The sequence below is a fragment of the Protopterus annectens genome, chromosome 4.part1 (assembly GCF_019279795.1).
Source record: "Protopterus annectens isolate FY-2018-M chromosome 4.part1, PAN1.0, whole genome shotgun sequence".
Lineage (NCBI taxonomy): Eukaryota > Metazoa > Chordata > Ceratodontiformes > Protopteridae > Protopterus > Protopterus annectens.
The window spans coordinates 515,939,035-515,966,592 of NC_056734.1; the positions used below are offsets into that span (position 1 = coordinate 515,939,035).

The window sequence follows — 27,558 nt, forward strand, 5'->3', positions numbered from 1 at the left end:
GGAGCTAGTTGTTGCAGGGCTTGGCTTTTAAGTAAGGTAGCAATGCTTATTTACCATATGCCATTAAAGCCACCCAACTACAAGTGTACTAACACACAGACACTGCTATAAGACACTGGTCTCCAATAAAATGTAATGAGCTTCTGAAAATACTGTAATCCTGTACTTTTATTACAAATACTGTCATATGCATTTCAATACCCAAGGCTTATACATTATCTAGCTATGTAAATATTCTCTGCATGGCAACAACGAAAAGGCTTTCAATGCTGGCAATTCTTTAACAATATGCTTACTAAAGCTTACTTGCATCTTACAATGTCCGACAAGCTTACTAAAGCTTACTTGCATCTTACAATCTCTGACAAGCTTACCTGATGTTCATTAAACCATGGCTACTTAAACAGAGCAACAGGACACTGTGATAGCATGCAGTTCCTGAATAATAAGAAGCATAAATCAACAGTATAAAAATCTGATAGAAAACCAGAACATTTTGCAAAATCAAGGACAGATGAAAAGCCACGGTCATATTTGTGATCTACCTTGGATGGGGAATACTCTGCACACTTACTGCATAACTGCTTCTTGCCTTCCTTGGACACATCGAGCCACTAGAATGGGGGCTGGGGTGCAATAAGTATGTCATAATTTGAAATGTCTCTGGCTGATAGTGATGGCTCTGACACTCCTACCTCTCAACTTCAGAGCAAGAAATCTGGACAAAGCCATACATAGAACTAGAAGTGGGACACAGGCCCAAAAATAAGGCCAATTTTTAAATATTGCTCTTATTAACTTAATAGAACAGGTAGATCTTGCATTAGTACAAATTTTCTGAAGGGTATAAAATCTGAAACTCAAATGTCTGCCATTATTTTCTAACTTCAATCTTTAATGACTTGCCACTAATTTGCCAGAAACCACAATTTTATGAAAAACAGACCAAAATGTGATGCAAAAAAACCTGTCAAAAAAGGGACACCCTTTTAATATTAACAGTTAACTTGAAGCAGCTAACAAAATAAGAGCATCCACATGCATTTCTGAAATAAAGGTAATCTATAACTGATCATTACAGTTATAATTGTAAACCCTCCACATTTTCTTCCAAAATTGCCATTTTGGAGGAGGGATTATTAGGGGAGAGCAACATTTTGAGCCAGAATTGGGGACAATTGAGATGTTTGGATATTCCTAATCTACAAAGTGATTTGCACGTACCTCTCAACCTCTTAATGCAGGAAATCTGAACAAGGCCAAATATATTGGGGAACATACAAACACTACTAAAATTGCTCTTGTATAAACTTAGACAGTCTTGCATTAGCATGCATTTTTCTGAAGGTTATGACATCTGAAACTCAATGTCTGTCATTTAATGGCTTCACTCCTAAATGATTTGCTAGAAAACCACAAATTTTATGAGAAACAAACCAAAAATAAGCAGCAAATATCTATTAATTCTGCAAAGATATGGACAACTGAGAGGTATAGTTCAACCGGGGCTGTCTGAGTTTGCTACCCCCCTCACAAAATCATGGTCAAATGGAGCCTCCCCCCTGCAGCCATTCCAATGTCCCATTCCTTGGTTATTTTGCCCCATTTACCATAAACACTAATGTGCATACTGCTTTACTTCTGCGATGATTTAGGATTTCATTTGAAAGTTTTATTTTGCATTTTACAGCACAAACCCCAATACATATCTGTTAAAGCAATGCAGTCTCAATGAAAATAGACTAACATTAATACTTCTCTGCCCTTGAAACTCACATGCATTGAAACAGCACTGAAACCCACTTTCAGAGAAAATACATTTTGCCAATTGCAAATATTAACTCTGGGCTGTCTTCAAAATCATAGGCCCCTCGAACGTAACATACACATGCTCTTTGATACACCTTCCTGACTGTATTACATTATATTCCTTGTACAATACAGTACAGTTGTTAAAGGGCATTTTAAATTTATTGTTTTGAAAATTTTTCCAGTAAACAAAGAAACAAAAAGCATCCACCAATGACAAAATTGCCCAATTCAGAACATTTCCATCATAAAAAGTCTACTCAAGTCCACCAGTATCAGTAAAAAATATACACAATCTCTGTAGTAAAATCCACATTGAAGAAATTTGTAACTAATAGAGGTTGCTGCTAGCAAACACTTTATATGTCATTGTTTAATCTACAAATAAAGTGCCTGTTACCCTTGAAGAATAAATTGCCTTTGTTGCATGCAGTAAAAAAATGAAAAGCTAGTAATACCGCAATAGAGAATGGATAGCAAACTGTTAACAGGTTCATAGTTACTAGGTATCTTTGCCAAAAGGACTGCAGCATCCACCCCTTTACAACACAATACAGCATCAGCAATGCATTTACCTACTGTGGGAGTAGAACCCACAGCCTTCAGCATCTAAAGCAAGTACACTATCTGTTGTGCTATTGATGCAAGCAGACTAAACATAATCAGCACTAAACTTTTGCTCCCCTGCAGCTCTCAGCTCCTTGTAAAATCTACTCTACACTCAGCTGCATCTCTGAACTTTGCAGCACAAGAAATCTGGAAAAAGCCGAAATTTATTGGGGGGGGGGGGCAAAAGGCCAAACAACAGGGACACATTTTAAACATTGCTTGCATAATGTTTGAAAGTTGCTAGAAGAATAAAATGCTGCATTACCACCATACATTTCACTGCCACGTCTTGAACCCAGGGGACCCCGTGCAAAACAGTCAAAGCAACATACCACTAAGACAAATCAGCTGTTTTGGGAAAGAGGAAGACTGAAACTTTACCATTTAGTGAATTCAGTTCTCACCATAGCACAGCTGTCAACCTCTTAGCACAAAAGACCTGAACAAAGCCAATAATGGGTGACTACAACCACCAAACATTCAGTGAATTCAGTTCTCACCATACCTCTCAACCTCTTAGCAAATAACACCCGGACAAACCCAGTAATGAGAGAATATAGCCCCCAAACAGTTTCAGTGAAATCAGTTCTTACCATAGCTCTCACCATTAGCAAAAAACCTGGATGAAGCCAATAAATACCTGGATGAAGCCAATAAATACCTGAACAAAGCCAATACTTGGTGAATACAGCCCCCAAACATATTCAGTGAATTCAATTCTTACCATAACTCTCAACCCTAGCACAAAGCCTGGATGAAGCCAATAATGGGGGGAATACAGTCCCAAACACAGGGATACATTTCAAATATCCATCTTGTACACTTAAAAAATTGCTAGAATAAAAGCTTGCTTTTGTTACCATACACTTTCTGAAGAATATGAAGTCCGATATTGAAATGTGTCCATTTACATTTATTAACCAGGAAAGTCTGACTTTGAAAAAAAAAAACAGCTAATTTTTTTAGCAGAGGCCCAGGGAGAAACACTCCAGACAGCCAAGAATAAAACCAGATAATAACATTTAGCTGTCAGGCAACAAGGACACAAATGCACACACACACACTACGGGTCCCATCTTCCGTTCCCGAATAATCCGTCTGCGTCTCTCAAACTCCTCTACCTGAAGGTGTCCTATCTGCTATCTTCCATTCCCACTCGAATAACCTGTCTTACATTCCCGCTCTCAAACAGCGATGATGTCAGCACGCCTACCCGCGACTGGACTGTTAGCACAGACTTGATGATGTCAGCGCGACTGGACTGTTAGCACAGACTTCTTAAAGAAGAATGCACTATCTTCTGAACGTAAGAATGCACAAAAACAAAATAACTTTGTTTGCAATGATCTACTAGTCAGCCGATTCCAGGGGGGTGCAAGTGCACCCCCTTGCACCTGCCTGCGGGCGCCCTTGGACTAGAGCCAGACTTGCTAAATCTAGTCTGTTTTTCATACACTTGAACTATAATCCACCCATCTTACATTAAGAAGGGTTCGCCTGCACCCTTGTTGCAGAAGAATGTGGATATAGCCTTGTCTGAGCTGGAGATTGCTGGAGGAAGGATCATTGTGTGAATTGCTACTGGCAGACTAGTTTAAAACTGCTTAGATTTGACTGTATATAAGCCTTGCATTTGCTCATGTACTGGCTCAATTAACCGGAGCTACTCTGTATTTGGCATCCTTTGCCAGAGGTCCAGAGAGTTTTGGCTTGAATCCAAGCCATTCAAAGCTAAGAACAAGAAAGGCTCCCCTGTACCCTTCTGGCAGAAGAGTATGGATATTGTCTTGTCTGAGCTGGGGATTGCTAAAGAAAGGATCATTGTGTGATTTGCTATAATCAGTCAGGTTTAAAGTGACAATCCCAGTGATTTTGTGTTTTGATTCAGCCTTTGTTTACATTTCAGATTTGCCTTTTCGAGCATGCTCACCTTTGGCTGTGGGGGGTGGGGGGTGGGTGGGGAAAGAGTGCCTGAAGGAAGTTTCAAAGGTGTTAGCCAAATTGCAGCTGTACTGACAACAGCTCTCCCTGTGAGCCATTCATTAGTTTAATATGTACATTTTACCCACTGAGAAAAGTAGCCTTTTCAGGCATTTTATGATCTGACTGCTGCTGCTGCTACTCAGGAAAGCACATCAGTAATGCAAGGCTTTTAAAACATTATTAAACAAGTTTTTGTTTCTTTTATTTCATATTTTATTCTGTGCTGATTGTGAATCCTGGCCATCTACAACAATTTTATGGTACCTATAGAAAGCATCTGAGTCAGGCAAACAGTAGTGGAAACCATATTTCTCTTTCTTTCATGTTTTACTGTATTCTGATTTTTTAATACTAGCCTGGTGTAGTGACTTTCTCACTTCCTAGTAATTCCACAGAAAGCAAGTGTCTGACAGAAGGTTGGAGCACTAGCAGACACACTCCTCTGTTCCTTTTTCAACTTCTAGTCTGATATGTACTGATTTCTGAATACTACTAGACAAATGCACTATTTTTTAAGAGTGGGCTGCTTGTACATCTGTAGAAGCATGAGTGATGCAAAATTTACAGATTAGTACACACTGATGTCCCTTTTCCCTGGCACAGCTTTCTTTGTTTTAAATATGAGCCAGGAGCTGGGGGTATAGTTCCCCAATCCAATGTAAATCAGAGATGAACACAGATCCAAAGATTAGTTTAACCTGGGAGCTGAAACAAGACTGGAACTGTGGATTTACAGGATATTTAAAAGTAAAATGGCACTGTGGGTGTGAATTAAAGTGATGTGTCAAAGTGGGTGTGACTTCTGTCAGCTTAACTCAGACCCTAATTTTAAACATTGGGATTGTCCCTTTAAAATTATTTAATTTCAGCTGTGTATAAGACTCACATTTGCACATAGCTATGCACTGCACAGTGGGAGTTTGCAGTGCCTTGTATAGATGCAAACACCTAGAAACTATTTTCCCTGGACAGCAGTCAGTGAAACCCTCCTAGGTTCCCTGCTGCTTTGCAGGAAATGCAGCTGTGCACTTCTGCATTGTAGGCAACTCAACTGAGTAATGAGCAGTGTCACCTCACTTTCCATCCCTGATTTTCTATAAAATAAGTCCCTTTGTTAATCCCAGAGCAATAGCTGATGTAATTTGCCCTCTCACAAATTAGTACTTAAGATTTACCTGCTAGTATGGACAGTGAGTTTCCCAACACTTCTCCAGTCAGCCTGATTGATACAGGCATCTTGAGGCAATGTAACAATTACAAATAATGACAACCACTTGCTCCTAAAGCAAACAAATACAGTATGTGAGAGATGTAACTACACTATGAAACTAGAATTAGTCCTCTCATGTAATAATAAACAAGACATCAGATAGATTATCAGCATACACACCTCTCCACTTACACAAGATAAGGTTAAGACACATAAACCCACATACATGGAGGTACTCACTAACATCCTACCAAAAGACCAGAGACCTCCCAAGCGCAAACAATCTACACATACTAGTATACAAACAGAATCTGCCACTACACATAACACACATATCAGTGTCTCAACAATTAAGCCCCTAAGACAAAACACCTAAAAACCTAACTTCCTAGTCATAGGTGATTCAATAGTGAGACACACAGATGTCCCCCTCACCAGGTTGGACAATGAGAAGGTCATGGTCAGCTGCCTGTCAGGTGCCAAGATCCATTACATTATGCACACAGTCAAGTCACTCAGCAATAATTACTATTATGACTCTGTCATAGTACATGTTGGAGTAAATGACTTGAGATGTACTTCTCTGGACTATTTGAAGAGAGACATGATTGAACTCTCAGATTATGTGTCCCAGGCAGGTATGTCCCTATCCATATGCAGCATTCTACCTTCACCTAGGATGATGCCACATTATAGACAAAAATGATCAATTTCAATAATTGGCTTAGCTTCTGGTGTAACTCCAGGGAGATCCAGTATTTGACAGCTTGGGAGGACATGTTCGACAGACCACATTGCTTTGTCAGAGATGGCCTTCACATATCTCCTCAAGGCTTTCAGTTACTGGCAAAGACACTTGGTGTGAAGAAATCAGATACTGTTATTTGTGCTAGCATGTCTGGCTTTTTGCACATAAGTTCAGATTAACCTGTGTATTATATTCCTGCATGTCTAGCTATGATATTATAAATAAGTTCTTACATGTTGATTTATAATCTGTACAGAATGCTTTAAATACTTGAACCGTGTCCTTTTACATTTCTAACTGCATGTTTGTGAAGAAAGATTCTAAAGGCAAACTCTCAGATTCAGCTGATCTGCAGATGATGTCATCAGAATATTGATAGTTGCTATGCGTTACTGTCAGAAGCTGAAAGATAGGAAGGAACTTTAGAAATCAAGTGTTGGTTGATTTTCAAAATATGAAATTAAAATTAGAACTAGAATAGTTGCGACAGTTAGGCTAGTCCATAAATGAGCCTGCTGAAGTCAGTTGTCTGTTACAGAAGTCAGTTGTCAGTTAACAGCCAGTTGTGAGTTGTTCACAGATGTACAGTGCAACAGATATCCAAAAGGACTCACCAAGAACTATAAGCTTGCCTTTGCTCTGTTGTAGTAATTTAGTTTAGATCAGGGACAGTGTTCTTTATTCAGATAGGAAAATTATAACTAATCAGTTAGATTAGTTAGAATAACTGAACCCCAGAAGCTGTAAAGGTCAGTAAACTTTTTCCTCAATACAGGGATGGGGATGACTTTGACAGCTTTATTCACATATTTAAGAGGGTATGTAGAGACAGTATGATGTTGACCGTGAGCTCTGGGTTTGACTCCTGACTTCCTTACTCCATGGTAAAACTGTTCAGGCCATGTCTAAATTGTCTGACATAGATTGTTTGAATTATGAAAAAGTTAAGAACTATATTCTAGATAGTTTTTAAACTAACACCTGAAGCTTATAGAAAAAAGTTATATGAACACAGATGCAAGGCAAATGAAAGTGTACATGATTATATTTCTGATTTAAGTACTTACTTTCACAGATGGGTGAGTGGGTGTCAGGTCACCACTTTTGAGGGGTTGGCAGACCTTTTGATGAGGGAACAAGCCCTCGGTATTTTGCCTGCTGACATGAGAATCTGGTTAGCAGACAGAGTGTAACTTTATGTTGGAATTGGTGAGAAAAGGTGATCTCTACTTGGCAAGCAGAACACCAGTGCATAAGAAAGTGATACCCAGTGCTGCACATGGATATAAGGGAACCCATGTGGGGAGTCTAAACCACTGCAACACAGTACACCAGTAACAGGAGAAACTACTAGTCCAAGTACATGGTTAGGGATTAGATGTTTCAAGTGTAACCAGATGGACTACATAGCAGTCAAATGTCCATTGAGGCATGGTGATAAACAGAGTGTGAGGGAGCCAGCATGTGGTTATTGCAAACTGCCAGTGGTAAGTTGCTTGGAAACAAGAGGGGTGCCAATCTATCACCACAATTTATATCCTATCTTAGTAGATGGTAAACAGGTTAATACTAAGAGAGACACAACTTCTGATATAACCATTATGAGACCTGCAGTGGTTACAGCAGAGCATTACTTGCTTGGACAGTCCACTCCAGTCAGAGCTTTGGGAGGGACCCCATTCCAAATACCTTTGGCTAAGGTTCATCTTAACTGGGAGGGTGAAAGAGGAAGCAAGCAGGTAGGTGTGTTTGAGGATATTTCTGCAGATGTACTGATAAGGAATGACATTGATGTAGTACCTTGTGAACATGCAGTGACACACAGTCAAGCTTGGAGACAGGCATGCAGGTCTAGTAGCTTGGGGAGACCCAGACAGATCTCATACATGAATCTAGGACTAGTGTGGTGGATGTTTCAGAGAAGGAGATATCCTGTAACAGTACATCTGAAAGTGAGCCACAGCTGCTGGTAGGTACTGATGCTCCCTTGGACAAGGTGACTGCAAGGAAGGACATGAGTGATAGTACCCAGATTGACAGTGAGGTGCAACTGTCAGACGTTACTAGGCTTCCTGTGTAAGGGGAGCTTGGGAGAGTCACAAGTATAGAGTCAAGACAGGCTCAACTTACAGACCCTACATTACAAAGCTTGAATGAGATGGTTAAGGAAGCACCTAAGGCTCAAGGAAGAGAGACGTCTGTATATGGGAACAAAGGTTTGTTGTATAAATAGTAGACTCCTAGAGGTGGGCTAGAATACAAAGTAGTAATGCAGTTGGTAGAGCATAGAGCCTACCATCTGCCACTTCTAGCTATGGTCCCTGATATTCCTTGTGAAGGGATATTGAGGCAGAGGAGGAAGATTTGTTGTACATAAAGTGGACTCCTAAGGTAGGGCTGGAAAGTGAGGTAGTACAGCAGTTGGTAGTGTCTAGAGCCTACCATCTGCCACTTCTAGCCATAGTACCTACTATTCCTTTCACATGTGATATTGATGTAGAGAAAGTGGCAAATGCTTTGCTAGAAATTTTCAGCAGGGTAGATTCTCCAAGAGATACTGACTGACCAAGATGCCAGCTTCATGTCGGACCTGCTCACTTGCTCGTAGAAGTGTTGTAGGGTGAAACATTTAAAGATCATCCCCTACTATCCCCAGCCTAGGGTCTTGTGGAGAGGATAAACTACATTAAAGACTATGGCACAGGCATTTGTAGACCAGTTTAAAAGGGCAAAGCTAACCATTAAACCCAGTAAGTGTCAGGTGGGTATGGCAGAGGTCACTTACTTAGGACATAGAGTGGGGAGTGGTAAGATTAGGCCAGAATCTGTCAAAGTGGAAGCTATTCAAACATGGTCAGGTCCTGTTACTAAAAAGCATGTGAGAACATTTCTAGGGACAGTGGGGTTCTGTTGAAGATTTGTGCCCAGTTGTGGTACAATGGCTGCACCCCTTACTGATGCAACTAGGAAAAATAAACTGGATAAGGTACTGTGGACCACAGATTGTGAACAGGCATTCTGAAAATGTAGGGAGATTTTGGAAGGAACCCCTGTGTTGGCCAGGCCAGATTATAGTCAAGAGTTTGTTGTGCAAGTGGGTGCTTCAGATTGTAGGGTGGGGGCTGTGCTCAGCCAAGCTTCCTCAGAAGGAGAAGAATGCTGCAGTGGGGTTAATAATGCCAATGCAAATGGATTGCCCAGGAGAGGAGTGGGCTGATATTCCCAGACAGACTAATTTTTCTCAAGCATCATTTTAAAAAGGGTCACTTGAAAACCATGGTTGAGTCATAGTGGGGGAGAAATGTGAAGAAATTAGATACTGTTATTTGTGCTAGCATATTTGGCTGAGGATTTGTACATAACTTCAGATTAACCTGTGTATTATATGCCAGCATGACTAGCTATGATATTGTAAATAAGTTCTTACATGTTGATTTATAATCTGTTTGTACAGAATGTTTTAAAGACTTGAATAGTGTCCTTTTATATTTCTATCTGCACATGTTTGTGAAGAAAGATTACAAAGGCAAACTGTCTCAGATTCAGCTGATCTTCAGATGATGTCATCAGAATGTTGACAGTTGCTAAGTGTTACTGTCAGAAGATGAAAGACAGGAAGGAACTTTAGAAATCAGTTGTTGGTTGATTTTCAAAATATGAAATGAAATTTAAAACTAGAACAGATGTGACAGACTAGTCTATAAAGGAGCCTGCTGCAGTCAGTCAGTTGCCAATTACAGTTGTCAGTTACAGCAGTCAGTTACCAGCCAGTTGTGAGTTGTTCACAGATTACTGTGCAGTGGATACCCAAAGGACTCACCAAGAACTGTAAGCATGCCTTTGATTTGTTGTAGTAATTTAGTTTAGATCAGGGACACTGTTCTTTAGTTAGATAGGAAAATTATAATTACATCAGTTACAGTTTTTCTGATTGCTGGATTTCTGTTCTACTGTATTGATTTCATTTTCCTGGTGACTGAGTTCTGTTTGTTTATTGGAAATTACTGTTTTATATTTTTAATCATTTTGCTCATTATTAAATATTTTATTAAATGACATTGTGGCTGGCCAATCAGTGTTTCTTTAGTGATTTGAGAGTGCTTATACTTGCCTTGATAACTTCCCAGGCCATTCCAAAAGCCTTGCTGCTTAGGTCATTTGCTATAATTTATTTTAATATCTAATTTTAACAATTGGATCCTCCTTTTAAAGGGCATGAAGGCACTCTGATTGTTGGCAGCAATGCCATATTATTTTGGGGCAGGGACACAACTGGAAATCTTTGTCAGGCTTTACCAGAAGTGTTTGGATGTGTGAGATTTAATTTATTTAATTGTGAGTGTATCGGAGGTCTTAAACTGGGAAACATTGCTCTGGAGTGTGTAATAAGGAGTTACATTAGGGGTGGACAGAAGTATAGAGTCCAGTCTCAAATTATAGAGCATGTTCCTGTTGTGCTCTTAGGGGAAAATTGTGGAATACTACTCCTGTTTAAGTGAAAGTCTCTCACTGGAGTCAGTAATGAGGACTGAATCTCCTTAGTTACTGACCCAGGGATAGTGGGAGACATCACATTGTTTGGTGGCAGTTCAGTGGTATATTATCTGGATATCACACTTACCTTCCCTATAGTGCCTTTTTTAGGCAATGTCAAAACAACAAAACTTCCAAGTAAAAAAATCTACTAGAGACAAACTCAAGGTCATTCTGCTTAATGCTAGGAGCCTAAACAGTAAACTGCACTCTCTGGAAACACTCCTCACCTCGGAAGATGCTGACATCTTTGCAGTCACTGAGACTTGCTTCAAGGCAGCAAAGAGCACCCTGGCTGTACAAGGCTACAGTGCCTTTCACATGTTCAGACCTCAAAATGAGCATGAAAGAGCCAAAGGTGGAGATGTAACCATCTTCAATTAATTCAAATACAACTCGAGACTAGTAAAATTTTGACTCTTTTGAGCCACTCCAGGTCCAAATAACTATAGCCAAAATACCCTACCACATCATTGCTAGCTACAGGAACCCCCACTATGAACAAGGAGAAGCACACTGCCTACCTGGACTTGCTAGAGTTGCTCAGTATACAGTCAAACACCTTGGTCATGGAACATATCAACTATCCTTTCATCGATTGGGCAACTTATATGAGCACAAACACGATTTCTCCAAGGTTCCTGGAGGTTGTTAATTCAAATGCCCTGGAACAGTTGGTCTGCACCCCCACAAGGGGCTCAAATGTGCTAGACCTACTGCTCACCAACATGGGGGAGGGTCACTGCACTACCTCCTGTTTGTTGCCCTCCTTGATAAGGTCAGACCATCGAACAGTCTCATTTAAAGTCAAGATCAGACCTGACACCCCCACAGTCAAAAAAAAAACCCCAAAAAAATGAAAAATGTTTCCAAAGCAAACTATAGCCTACTAAGCAATGGTATAAAAGGTTTCAAAGTCCCTGCTAACACAGCCAATAATGACTCATATGCAAAAGAGTACACAAATGCCCTATATAGCCACTTAAATAAATGTATTGACTAAGCTGCACCTGACAGGACTAAAACCAGGTTCTCCTGAAAAAACAAGACACCCTGGTGGACTGTAAGAATAAATAAGTTATATAACAAAAGAAAGAAACTGATATCTAAGAACAAGAGCGAATTTACTCAACAGGGGAAAAAGACCCTCCCAAACTTGAACAAGCAAAGCAGATATCTTGTACAGTCCTCTAAGGCTATTTGTGAAACTAAATTAGCATCCTTAGCTAAAGACAACCATAAGCCATTCTTAACTATGTCCAAAACCAAAAAGGGAATACCCAGATGTGTGCCAAACTTATAGTGGACAGTACCATTCACATTGAACCTGAGGAAATTGCCAACCTAGCAGCTGACAGATCTGGCAATTACTTCGCCTCCCTATCCCCACCAGCCATACCCCAAAGCATTCCTGACAGCAGTCCACTACCACATATCTCCAAAGAACAGGTCATACAAGCACTCTTCAAGACCAAAAACATGGCCTCTGTGGGACCAGATAACATCCAAGGTTGGTTACTAAACAATCTAAAACAAGACCTAGCTGAACCATTTGGCACTCTCTTTAACCACAGCCTGAGCACTAGCTTTGCTCCAGCAGAGTGGAAAATAGCAACAGTAACCCCCTTGCACAAAGGGAGTCCATCAACTGACCCAGGAAACTATCAATCCATAAGTCTAACCAGTCTTATCTGCAAGGCCATGGAAAGAGTCATCACTGACTTTATCAATAAGGACATAGGTGGCCTTCAAACTCTTGACCTGACCCAGTTTGGTTTTGTCTAGGGTAGATCTTACTTATTAAAGCTGGTGGACTTCATTGAGAATGTTACCAAAGCCATAGATGAGGGCAAAGCAGTGCATACTGCCTATCTTGATTTAGCCAAGGCTTTTGACACAACCCCCACTAATGAATCATTCAGAAACACTCCCAGCTGGGGATTAACCCATACATCACTAGATGGGTAGCCAACTGGCTCACCAACAGAATGCACACTGTCAAAGTTGGAAAGTCCACCACTATCAGTAGATCAGTTACCAGTGGGGTACCACAAGGATCTGTGCTGGGCCCTCTACTGTTTGGAATCTATTTCTCTGAGGTCTATATGAGAGAAGATGGCCTGTGGCTTACCGACTCTGCAGGAGATTGCAAACTGGGTGCAATCATTGAGTCCCCCAATGATGTAAACATATTACAGAAGGGGCTGACTCAGACAAATGATTAGTGCCACAGTCATGGACTAAAACAAAATGCAAAAAATGCCTCTTTATCCTCTTTGGCAAAGAAGAACCCCCCCCCCCATTATGATATAAATAGCAACCCTCTAAGCTCAAACCCACTGGTGTGAGAAAACAGGTTGATAGCAATCTAAACTTTGATCACCAGGATCCATAGTGGTAAGGAAAGCCTTCTACATTACGCATTTCATAAATACGGGCACTGCATCCAGGACTAAGGAGGTCATAACTCCATTGTACTCGACCCTTATAAGGATACTAATTGAGTATAATGCTCCCTTCTGTATGTATCTCACCAGACATCTGCAGCAACTGGAGAGACCACAGAGGTTTCTAACCAAGAGAATCCAGGGTCTCCAAAACATGACGTACATGAAAAGACTGACAGCTCTGTCACTGTACTCTGTATCATACAGGCTACTGAAAAGTAATCTGTGCCTGACCTACAGAGCAGTCTCTGACTCTGCCCTAATGGAAATGCTTTACATCCACAAATCAAATGAGACAAAAATTACTCGCTCCAGGGATTTCAACCTAAATGAACATGTTGGAGAGACAGATGTATTTCCCAGAGATTGCCACTCTTCTGGAATAAGCTCCCACTTCATGTGAAGCAGAGCTCCTCAGTGACACTATTTAACCACAACCTTGACAATTGGATAGGAGACTGTAAATTTACCCTTGGGTGGCACCTATGTCTCTCACGGACAGGGGTAGTCAGTGCTGATCATATAATTGCTCTGCTAACAATGACCATCTAACTATGGTCAGTTAGGGTACATGGGTTTTTACATTGCTAGGCTTGTAAAGGCCCTAGGGCCATTAGCTTAGCAGCCTCCTATGAACTTATAAACCTAAGTGCTCTCCCACTCAAATCTGGCACATTCCGGAAATAGTCTCAGAGAAAGAAAATCCTTCATAGGGAGATTCAGATATCATATTCTCCTCTGAGTATGAATCAGAAATCTGAGGAGAAAAACCTACATCTGGCCCATCACATTCCTCGATAGATTCATTTTCTTGTATATCTTCAGGAAAAGAGGAATCGATTTTTCTTTTACCAGGAACCATCTGATGAGTGTCAATAGCCTGTACAAGACCCTGAGACAGACCTAGTAAACTACTCCTGCCCAGTGGAACTGGTATGGAAGGATAAATGGTTAGTTTTCTGTTTCTTTTTGACAGGAAGATTGGGGAAATAGATTAATGGCAGCAGCAGCTTCCCCAGGGATGGCATAATTTTTTTTCTAATCTGCAAAACCTTCCTTGTCCCTTCTCCCAAGACCAAAAAGAGTGGATATTCCTCGTTAGCTGAGAGGACCCGAACAGCTGCAGAGGATGTGGCTAACCCCTGGTCCATAGTGGCTGTATGGACAATACCAGAGGGATCCAGGGAAAAACAGATGAGTGCTCTGGTCGCAGCAGAATCATCCCCCTGTGGTGGAGGCAAACTGATAGCCTGCTGTGCGGGCAAAAGCTATTTGGTTAATTTTTTTTTCTTTTTCTGGCTGTATGAAGGACCAACAATGGAACTGGTAGTCTGTCCCATGGTCAAGCCAAAAATGGTGCTTCTTTCCCAGAGAAGTTAAGCACTCAAATATACTTTTGCCAGCCCCAAAAGTAATGTTAGCACATTGTCTCCACAGAAAAAAAGTTTCAGAATGTTTTAAACAATATTTAAATTGTCAGAAACTAAAGTGCTCTCCTGTTTAAAAGTGCAGCAGAGTCATGTGACAGTTAACAAAAAGACATATTCTTAGCTTAAGAAATACTAAACATATATTCCTAGCTTAAGAAATACTTTTCTAAGCATAAGTTTAAACAATAACGATAAAATGTGGATTTTTTTTCCCAAAGGGATCTTATCTGCCAGCAATGGAACAGTACAAGCCGAGACTCTATCCCTGAAAAACTACAGCTGAGCACTCTCTTCAGTGTCAGGAAAGCTCTGACGGGCTTGGTGCCCACACCTGTCTTTTAGTCAGCTCAGGGTGAGATGTCTAACAGTTTGAGCACATGGAAGGTTTCCTGAAGCTTTGGAAGCTGTCTCACTGTTAAATACTTAGCAGGATATATAACTCATATAGTTTATAGGCTACTGCTGAAATTTGAAATATGATGGACATCTAGTGGATATGCATATGGAGCTGTACATTGTTCACAGAGTAGGTCTTTCTAAACCCAGACATATATGGCCAGTTTTAGTTAAATTTCCTACTCTAACTGACCACAAAATTCTCTTTTCAACTGCTTTGAGAAAAATGAACTTTACTTTTAATCAATTTCCAATAAGATATATCCAGGATTAGCTATTGAAAATTAAGAAAGGTTGGCTAATGTTAGAATGACCTTTTACTGCTACCCTTCAGATTAATTATAAAAACCTATTATTCAAAGTTTCTTCACTCAATATAGGATCAGAAATTACAGCAGATCATACATATGTTGCTGTTACTCAATGACAGGGAGTTCTTCAAGTGATATACATCACATTTAGGACTCTGATTTGGAAAGCGTACACAGATTTTTTTGGATCGGGGAAGAGGACAGCATACTCTAGGCTGGCAAATTTTTTTCTCAGGCTTTTGCCTATGTATGTAGGGGTAATTATGTATTATCGTATAGGTGATGAAGATAGTTTCATTAAATGCCAATGGCATTAGTAACTATGTAAAGGGGAACAGCCAATAAAATTTAGCAAACATTTCAGCACCGAAACATCTAATTTACAAGAAGTTTACCTAGCTTATAATAAATTAAAGGTATTTAACAAGAAACTTAAAGTGTTTATTAGTTTATCAGATAAATCACAAAGCGTTTCTGTACAGACAGACAACAAGTAATTGATCGATTTTCTGAAGTCAGTGCAAGAATTTTATTGAGTAAACTTCAGGTAGGAAATTATGATTTGTTTGTAGGCTCTATATAGGCATCATTTAGTTGTTATTATCCTTTTTGCAGAAGCTTTCACAAGGGCAGATATATATATCTGTATTCAACAAAAAAATATTTTGGCAGGTGACTTTAATGTGGGTTTGATTAGACCTACTGAAGGTCCCTATGCCAAAGTGTTGAAATTGTTTTTTGTTTCAGAAAATTTAGTCCATTGATTCCAAACAATAAAACGTTTTCCAACATGTTTATCAGATCATTTCTCCATCTCAGTTATTTTGAATCAATTAAGAAGGAAGATTAGAGGTAGATTTTATATTGATAAATACATTTTATTACTTGTTATAAAGAAATTTCTGGAACAATTGCTAATTTTGATCAAATGATTAAAAACATATGTCATTTGCTTGTTTATTGGCATCCTTTAAAATTTCATGTCAGGTCTTTTGTTTCAATTAACATTAAGAAAAAAAGGAAAATAAAATGACAGAAACCGATCTGCTCATTGAATAGCTCTTTCTATTAGGCAAACTCTGTGAGTTGTCTGTCTTTGGGCTTTTCCCGGTTAGGGGTCGCCACAGCGGAACTCCGGTCCGCTAATGATTGGCAGTAGATTTTTTTTCAGGAACGGCGAGGTGCCAGCTCAACGTTCAACCTTCAACGAAGGCACGCCCCGACCGCGGGGAGGACATGCAGACTCCACACAGAAGGCACTCCCTGCACTCCAGCCGAGAATCAAACAGGAGAACCTCTTGCTGTGAGGCAACAACGCTACCGCTGCACCACCACGGATATAGGCAAATACTGTGAGTTAAATCCTGTAATGTATGTGCATGAGCGAGTTTATAAGATTAACCTTTTTAAAAATGTTGTAAAATTCAGGGAGACAATCAGGATATGACTAAAACAGAAAGATATAGGCACATGATAGTCATGTTTTTTCCTTTATTTCTGAGTTTTTGCAGAAAGCCAGAATTAATTGCATAAATAACTAAAGAATAGGAGATGAGCTAGCTAGAAATTTTGAGAGAATTCATCAATAAAGTGATTTTTTATTACAATCTAATTTATAATTCCAAACAGAAAATAAATAATGAAATTATGAACTATTTTTTAACAAAACTATGAAGAGGTTTACAGATATTTGTTATGAAAGTCCTTTGGATGAATCTATTAAGCTAGATATTTTTTTTCTTTTGAAGATAAAAAAGCACCAGGACTAGATATGCTACTTGTTGAATTCTCAAGTGCTCTGCTGACATTTTAGTGCATTATCAAGATTTTTTTTTTATTTTTGAAGAGATACATGACTTCAGATCTTCTTCCAGCTTCCATCTTCAATCAATGTGAAAATACTATAAATTGATGCAAAAGCTATGTGGGAAAGCCTTTTTGCCACCTAAAGGGGATAGCGTAGGGTAATCATGATGAGTTTTGTAATTCTAATCCACAAACCTGATAAGGAACCAAATGAGTTAGCTAACTATAGACCCATTTCATTTCTGAATTCTGACTATAAAACCATTGCAAAAGTATTGAACTGGTATATTTTAAACTATGTTACAGAAGTAATATGACCATTTTAACTCAATTTTATACCTGCTAGTTATGTGTCCATCTCAGTTCAGCTACCAAAAGCTTTCATTTTATTTTGTGCCAACACTAAAATGCCCCAAAAAAGCATTTGATTTCATTAATATGACTTATTTTATGTTTTATGTTATACAGGTTTTACTGATAAGATTAAAAATCTGATTTTTGCCTTATTTTTCACACCGAATATTATCTAACTATAGATGGTCAGGATACAGATATTAATAGGAAAAGTTGCATGATAAGACCAGAATATTCACTTTCCTAACTTGTATTTCTTTTGGCAATAAATCCTATTATCAATGAAGCCTCATGGCTCTAAAGGTATTATTATTATAAATATATATATATATATATATTAAAGTTTTGTCATATTATGCATGTGTTCTGATCCACATTATGGAAACTGTTCCATATTCAGTAACATATTTGTTTCAATTGTTAAAAAAAATCATCAGATTACTGGATTTCACATAAACTGGAATTGGGATCTTTAGAAAAGGTGTAAGAGCAAATTAGACAGGAAAAAAATGAGAAATGTGGGAACAGTACATACAGAGGAGGAATGAGGTTTAAAAGAAGGCAGGATATGAATGAGCTATGTAATGTTTGACTGACAATGATTAGGTAGATTATAAGTGATGTATAATGTTTGCAGCAAGTATTCTGTCAATACAGTCTGTGATGTAAAATACTTGCAAGTGGGACTGTGTCAATATGTTTATTTTTTTCATGTATATAAATGTATGATTGCCTAGGTCATAACTGATAATTTAATAAAGATGATTCTTGTTCAGTAAAGGACTGCCACAGTGGCATAGCAAAAAAAAAAAAGCAAATCTAAAATTAATTAACAAAACAGAAATTTCAGAAGCCTTCATTGTAGTGAATAATATTACATTTTGGAGGTGAGCATTTAATATTCAGCTGAAATATAATGCCTTAGCTCAGCTGAAGAAGATATTCAAATAAATGGAATGTACATTAAAGTATTGGTTTAGCCTAAATATTTCTTTTGTCTGGAGGACAATTTTTTAAATGAAAATGTACCCACTTTTTATTCAAAATATGTTATTTCCCAACCTTGCTCTTACAAACTTAAAAAGTTGATAGACTAACAGGTTTTGCATTAAGCATGCATTTTCTGAAGGATATGAAGTCTGAAACTCAAATATCTGTCATTATTTTTGGCCTTCAGTCTTTAATGATTTGCCAGAAAACTACAAGTTTATGAAAAATGGACCAAATATATGTGGCAAAACTCTGGACATTATGTGAAAATCTGGACAGTTGAGAGGTATGTCGTTCCAGAATTCCTTGGAAATTGATAATTAGATCAAGTAATAATTTTGGTTTTAACAAAAAGATCTTGAGTTGTTGACATTTAATCATGGATAAAGTATTACAAATACAATAAACTGATAGACCTTTTTTATCAATGACTTCTGTTTGGCAATTAGGATCCTCTGTGTGGTGGGAGTTAATTAAAATATACCCAGGATATTAATTTGAAGATTCTTTGGAAATTTGCTACAAAATAAACAAAGTGATTCTTAATATGCAGTTTCTTTGGGTTTATCTTTCCATTTCTTACGCTTGCCTCTCACGTTTGACATTGAGATCTAAGGTTAATAATGAGGTGAATAGCTATTTTTGACTGATGTAAAATTTCTAAATATTATTAAACTGAGAAATGAAGTTATGACTTTTACTCCATCATGCACAATTATGGTAAAAAAGAAGAAGAAAAAAACTGAACAATTTCTTTATTTCTAAAGAGATTAATAATATTGTAATAACATCAGAGCAATACATTTAAGGCTACTCTACGTAGCACAAGCAGAAAGCTATAATTCAAATTGGAAAGGGATGATAATGATGAAACGGAGGCTCAAGAAATAAGGATAGACTGGGATTTTGGATGCAGATCCTTAAGGAGAATAATAACCATACAGAATATTATATTCATAAAATAGCAGAAAGTATTTTAAAAACTAAGCCAACATGGGAATAGAGAAAGGAGATTCTGATGATAGGGATGAATACAATTAGGGATACAGACAATATGCAAGATGGGGAGGGAATTTATTTGAGAAAACTGGTAAAGAAAGGTACCGGGAGCAAATAATTAGAGAGGGAAAGGTAGTAGAATGGGAAGAGGTCAAGAATTAATTTGGACTGCAGGCAAGAGATTGCTTTCCCTATCAATGATCAATCTTAAGCAAAAGATCAGCACTGGTAGAGTTTTTAGTAGAATCTTGAAGAAGTTGCTGTTAAAAATGGATAATTAGTACAGCATATAAAATACTGCATGATAACTATAAGAATCAATCAGAGGAAGTTAGAGAGAACTGGGAAGAGAGATTGGATAAGCAATTCACAAAGAAACAATGGGGGGATAAATTTATATCCCCCAAATATGCAACAAAGTCTAGAAGATTTAGGATCTTTGCTTGGAAATGTTTACGTAGGTATTTTTAGACCCCAAGTAGACTGCATAGAATTTTTCCTCAAGCAGATAGAAAATGTTGGAGGTGAGATGGGGAAGAAAGAGGTAATAGTGAACATATGTTTTCTGTACTGCTTTCCTGTTCTTCATATTCCCTAACCACATTACAGCCACTTAGTAAATGTCTCACTTCATTATTTCTAGTACGCTTCACTTCATACTGCTTTATCATATGTTCTCTCTCTCCAGATTGTGAACATCTCTTTTTAGGATATGAATTAACTAAATGCCCAAAGGAGCCACAACAGTAGCAATACTTTGGTTGAACCTAATAATCTCTGCGACCATTTACTATGATGACATTTGATAAATTCTTTATTTCCCCATTTATAATTTCCAAAGAGAACCACAACTCCCATGATCTTGTCCATAATTGTCTTTCATCTACAAATGGCTTCACATAATATATCTCATGACATTTCATTAAAATAATAAAAAAATGTCATATCTGTGAATCTTGGAAATTCTGAATTGTACAGTTGATTTCTTTTTACCTTGAGTATTCTTAGGTACAGCAATGTAATTGTTCTAGGGAAACTCATTTTCCTTTTTTCAGATCCAGAAATAAACATTTATGCCAAAATAAAACTCTCAAAGGTCACTTCACAAAATTTTCCCATACTAAAATATAGACATAATTTCCCCATATTCCATTCCTGTTTATTAGCCAGTATAATTTCATAGTAATTCCTACCACTGGTTTCCAAATAAATTGCCTTTCCTTTGTTGGCTAAAAGATTTATAATCCACATTACTGGTTTTGCCCTCATCAAATAATTGTACAGCTCCAACATGTTAGGTATAGGATTTTTCTAATGTTTCCTCCTATAATAATTCCAAACCTTCTCTCAGTTCCTGATCTTCCAATTGTCTTAAGAGCACAGAACCACTAAGGCCACCTTTAGTCATCTCTGTTATCTTATCTTCCTCATTTTCTACCATTACATCATCCAAAACAGCAAATTTGATGTACAACCTGGTAAATATACTTTAAAGGAGAAACTGGCATGTAGGATATTAGCTATGTGTTAGACAAAGCCAGGATAGCTATCTGATGTTGATTAAGCTATGTATTATTTCATTTATCTTTCTGTTAAAATTACTTGTCTTAATGTAGGACAGTATAAATCCTGATAGCAGATATGGGATGGGGATTGTGTAGTCTGGCATAGGGAGTCAGCTACCCCAATTTGGAAAAGGTGTCCCTCTGGCAAGCTGCAGATATTTTTTTTGTGTGTGAATTACTGAAAAGGAAACATTTTAAGAATGCACAATTCCACCAGCTAAAGACTTGGATGAATGTTGTTGTTGTTGTTGTGTCTTTTGGCTTTTCCCAGTTAGGGGTCGCCACAGCAGAACTCTGGCCCGCTAATGATTGGCAGTAGATTTTTATGTACCAAGTTGCCGGCTCTGAAGCACAACCTTCAATGAAGGTATGCCCATTCACGCATGACTCCACACAGAAGACACTCTAGCTGAGAATCGAACAGGGCAACATCTTTCTGTGAGGCGACAATGCTACCGCAGCACCACCACCGCAGACAGCATGATATAAGTCATGCAACTGCTTAAAGAAAAAAATAGTAAATGGGATACACACACACACACACACACACACACACACACACACACACACACACACACACACACACACACACACACACACAGACACACAAGCAAATAGTTAACAGAGAACGTTATTAAATTTATTCCCAAGGAAATGATTATAGAAAAGTTCACACAGCTTGCATGCCTGTTGGTACATTTTGATAACATGTTCATGAAACAAGACAGCTCAAGTTAGAAACCCAGTTTCTGAATATTCTGGAAAAACAAGACTGAAATTAATTCAGCTACATTCATTTAGGAGGAAAATATGGCACCACCAGAAGACAGCTTATGCTTGAGAGTGAATTATAAAGAAAATGTGTAAGCAGTTTTGGACAGAGTATGTAATGATTAATTATTAAACAGGTAAATAATTTAAACAAATGGTATAGCTCAATAAAAGGTATTGTAGTATATACAAAATGTTCAGTAAAAAGATGAATGTACTGCTGACAGAGGCTTTACTTATTTTTTTCAGTAAACATTAAAAAATCCAGTAACCATTTATTTCATGGGTGAGTTGAATGTGAGAGTGAGACAAAACTCATAATATTAGACACAGGAAGCAATGCAGAACAACTGGTATAATTTACAATGCTTTATCTTTTTTATTATGTGAATTTAAATCCGGTCTAACTTACCATAAACAGAATGACCATACATCCAGTAAGTATTCGGTTGACTTGACTTTTCTTTGGAAAGTAGGGCTCCTCTGCTCCTGTAATTGGATTCCTTATGGTCATTGGTGCCATGGCTGTGAATTCTGGTCGAGGACGTTCCTGGCAATGAAAAACAATTTTAACCAGTAAACCTTATTCACAACAAGTCTAGGCATTCTTTTACCTCAATTGATGAGAAAGTACAGCTGTGTGAATGTTCTCACTTTGTTGACTTTGAAATAGTAAGATCATCACTACAGGGATTACATAGATGAATGGAGGGTGGACATCACTTTCCCTACCTCTTCTTTTTTTTTTCAGTAGTCTGATATTCCGATGAGCATGCTGAGATGCAGTCTTGAGGTACAACTGAAAGTAGAAGCCTGGTGATGTGAGAAATTGTATCTCCAGGTCCTTGAGGAACCAGGAGGGAGGCAAACACAGATAAAATATCAAGAAATGCTCTTGAGGAAATCAGTTAGTTATAGGAGTTATAAATGCTAAAATTAAGCTTATGTATAAGTAACAGAAATGGCATATATTTACAATAACTAGTGAGAATGTAGCAAACAGCTGATACATACTACCTCATATAAATCTAAAAGGGGGAAGACAAAGAAAAACATCAACACACTAAGAATTAAGCTCTATAAAACACATATACTAACAAGTACTTCAAAAAGTCTGTTACTAGTACAAAGTAACAATACATCATAATAATAATAATAGATAATCAGGCCATTAATATGAACAGCCTGGGGCTGAAGAGAAGAAGCTTGTTCATCAGCAATAGCATTACTGCCTGAATATCTGCTGTAATACTGAGTAATTTACATTACCATACCACGCTCATCATATATATATATTTTTTATTTATTTATTGACGTTTGATTACCGGGAAAGTCCAACTGGGTATTTGCCCATTTTCAGTAGAGGCCCAGGGAGAAAAGCTCCAAAGTATTACAAAAACATTTTAAGAACAGTAAGTTTACAATCCTGAAAAATAATACAAGAATATCTAGAATTTAAATAATTATACCAAATGAAACATGATGTGAATCCATTGATTAAAAATAGATCCAGCTTATATGACAATGACTTAATATTTAGAGAAATTTTAGCCAGTTTAGAGAAATTAAAGTTAAGTTAGTATAATACAAGCAGGAATTGCAACACAAAGTGGGAGACAGTGGGAGATTACAGGGTAATGGCATATTTAGAAAAAGAGTCAGGAGAGGAAATGATGATTCAAATCAGGAAGTGAGTGAAGAAGGGAAAGTAAGGAGATGTATGGTATGAATAGGTGCTATTCAATAAGGATTATTGCTGCAGGAGTTAAAGAAATACGTGGCAGATTGCCAAGTGAGATATCCTCACCTCCCAGAAGTGAGTAGGTACATTCATGGAAAGACAACTAAAGCTCAGCATTTATGAAGAACTTTCAGTTTTCAGTGATTAGAAAATATATGGATGAGTGTCGAGGTGGAGAAACATATTATGGACAGATAACATTTATAAAAAAGTCTGCAATGGTAGCTGCTGATCTGGTGGGCTAGGAACCAATCTTCACATTCAGAAACCTGCATATATCACAACAGAATATAATTAACTTAGCTAGCCACTGAGAAGGGTTCCAATTAATTCCTAGATGATCCTGTTTTGCTTTCATGAAAGACACAGCTAGTCATATTTTTTTTTTACTTAACTGGTCATTTCATAGTGGTGTCTAGTTTGTATGTGCACATCCATTATATATCAATATCTTGCATCTTTATTCCACTGTTTAAGAAACAAGTCTGAAAGGGTTTAAAGATCCTTCATAAACTATTTTACAAATATCACAGGGGTTGGTTTTCAGAGATACTTTGAGAGAATTTATTTGCCTGAGTTAACTGATTTTGTATGAGTGATAGTTTAGGTTTGTCAACCTATACAGCTCAAAGGAAAGCAAATTTATTTTTATCACAAAATTAAAGTTCCTAAAATAGAGACACAGGATGTATTGTCTGTTTCAAATAAAGAAAGTCCTTTCAAGAACTTTGTTATACAAATGGAAATAATGGAAATATATACCAGTACACTTCCAGAAATGGCAAAGAAATAAACATTCAGTGTAAAACAGGCCAACCCATTACATAAGGCTGCTAGATTTTAGGAAACAAACTTGGTTAATCTATATATTCATGTTGGTATCAACAGAAAATCTGGTCAAATTAGTGAGGTATGATTTGGTGGTGGTGGGCCATTTGACTTATTTCAGCATATGCAAAACCTCTGGAGGTAAAAAATATGTCTGTTCAACATCATCCTGGGATTTTCTATGCTGTTAGAATGAAAAATGTAAGGTTTGGGTGTCTGATTTGGGTCTCTTGTTAGGTTAAATGCCTGCTGGTAATAAGTCAGGATGACTGGTTTAACTACTCAGTTGTATATAGAGCTGTGGCTGTCTTGACCAACAGAGAGCTATGGGAATCAAAGTTATCTTTGTGTGTGTGTGTGTGTGTGTGTGTGTGTGTGTGTGTGTGTGTGTGTGTGTGTGTGTGAGGTCCTAAATGAAAGACCAGCATTGGTAGAGTTTTTAGTAGACTCTAGAATAGAAGATGCCATTAAAAAATGAATAATTAGTGGAGCATATAAAAAGAAGTTATGCACTTACCGTAACTTTCCATCTGTGTTGTCCATTTTCATTCTTCCTCAACTGATGGGTTTGGATCTGATACTCAGATCCATCTCAGACATTGCTAAAGCTTGTGGCAACCTAAACTCTTGAGCTTCACATTACTCATAATGCACCAACCCTAAGTTACCTCAGACCTTATTTGCCAATTTTACTAGAAAAGACAATATTTACTATGCATAAATAAAAGAGGTGTAACAATTGCTTGTACTCAATTTAGAAAGAGCATTTATCTGAAGCTCAATATAAAGGACAGTGATGTTCTTCTAAGAACTTTCTTCCAGAATATATTAAAAAAAATGGATGGGGGTTAGTGGACAGGAAGTTGAGGAAGAATGAAAATGGACAACACAGATGGAACATTATGGTAAGTATATAACTTCTTTATCTGATGTTAATTTTCATTGTCTCCTCAACTGATAGGACAGAGCCCCCAGCTACCTAAATTCCAGGGTGGACTCTAAGAAAAGATATTCCTGAGTACATTTGAACCAAATGATGCTCTGTCTGTGGGACCAGGTCTAATTTGTAATGAGTAACAAAAGTATGGGGAGTAGCCCAAGTTGCTGCTGAACATATGTCATCCATGTATGCTCTGGAGAAGAAACTGTAGAAATTCCCCAATTTTTATAAATGAATAAAATGCAATCAGTTATCCACTTGGCTAAAGTTACTTTGGCAACTGGTTTACCCAATTTCAAGTCTGCAAAGGAAACAAATAACTGGTCTGTTTTTCTTATGTCTTTTGTTCTATGCAAGTACAAATGTAACTGTCTGTGAACATCTAATAAATGTAACACATATTCTCCTTTGGTAGTAACTTTGCAAATGAAAACTGGGAAATTAATACACTGATTGGTATTAGATTCTGACACTACCTTGGAAAGAAAGGATGCATTGGTTCATAATGTAACTCTATCTTTGTAAAAAATCAAGTGAGGAGGTTTTGAAGATAATGCTTGAATTTCTGAAATTCATCTGGCAGATGTAATGGCTATTAGAAAAAACATTTTCCAAGTTAGATACTGAAGACTACACTTTGCTGGTTCAAAGGAGAAATGTATAAGTGCCTGCAATACCAGACTGTGGTCCTATGGAAGAGTGTTGTCTTTAAATGGAGGCCTTAAAAGTAGAGTGCCTTGCATGAAAGCTCTGCACAACTTATAAGCGGCTACTGAGGAACCCTCAAAACCAACATGAAAGTTTGATATCACTGCCACATGAACTTTAATGGTTGAGGAGCTAGCTCCTTCTTTAAAAAGTAGGGCCAAAAACTCAAGTATGTCATGTATAGGAGCTAAAAAAAGTTTAGTATGATTTTGATGAGCCCAGTACACAATTTTTTTTCCATTTACTATAATAGAGTTTACATGCTGAAGGTTTGTGAGAAGATAAAAATATATGCTGGACAGGAGAAGACAGTATAGGTTGTCTGACTATCAATGGAACTAGAGAAGCCAGTCTGTCAGCCTGAAGCTTGATATGTCTGAATGGACCATATCTGTTGGGTGAGACAGTAGGCATGGAGTCAGATCCAGAATCCAAGGTTGGTGAAGTAAGTGAGGCCAAAGGAAGGGGAACCAAATCTGTCAATGCCAGGATGGTGCAATGAGGATGACTTTGTTCTTCAACATGGCACCTCTCTGTAGGAATTGCAGAATTAGCAGGATTGGTGGATAAGCAATAGTAGACTGGGGGGGGGCAGTCGTGAAGTAGAGCATCCCTCGGTGATTCCCTCTGTGGGGGATTAGGGCAAAGTTGTTTCTGTATTTGTTGCTTAGGGGAGAAGCAAAATGATTACAGCAAGGCTGGCCCCATTGACAAAATATCATCCTTGTTACTTTCTTGTTGACATACCATTCATGAAGTAGGAGAATACACCTGCTCAGTTTGCCTGCTACCACACTGGACTTCCCTGTAATGTGTGTTGCTAGAAGAAAGTGGTTGGAGGAAATCACCCATTGTCACACTCTGAGGCCTTCTTGACACAAGGGCTAAGATCTGGCCCCTCTATATTTGTTGATGTACCAAACTACTGACATATTTTCATTTGAATTGCATCTTGGAAGGCCTGCAACACTAACAGCACTGCTTTTGTATCCACAATGTTGATATACAAGTTGACCTCTTTGGGTGACCAAGTGCCTTGGACTGTATTCCTTAGAAAATGCTCCCCCACCCCAATTTGGAAGTCTCCATGCTCATTATAGCCTTGGGCTGCGGGAGAATTAATGGACAGCCTTGTAGAGTGTGATCTGACTGAATCAACCACTTGACATCTCTCTTGCATGTCTGAGTGATTCGAATCAGAGTTGACATGGGTTGGTAAAGTATCAACCGTTGTAATGCTAACATCCACTGTAGAATCCTCATGTAAAATCTGGCTAAAGGTACTAGTGTTATAGCTGCTGACATTGACCCTAGAGCTTGAAGGACCAAGTGGGCTAAAATTTTGGTGCTGCATGTTATTTTTCTGCCCTGTGATCTTAT

At 38.0% G+C, this 27,558-nt stretch overlaps 1 protein-coding gene across 1 annotated transcript in view; it reads right to left on the reverse strand.

The window, feature by feature from the left end:
- Positions 1-27,558, reverse strand: part of ANO7 (anoctamin 7) — a 1,683,969-nt gene that overhangs the window by 586,249 nt on the left and 1,070,162 nt on the right. Inside the window, exon 13 of the mRNA XM_044070329.1 lies at positions 22,374-22,511. Within this exon, the coding sequence (XP_043926264.1) occupies positions 22,374-22,511 (138 nt within the window). The remainder of the gene's footprint in view (positions 1-22,373; positions 22,512-27,558) is intronic.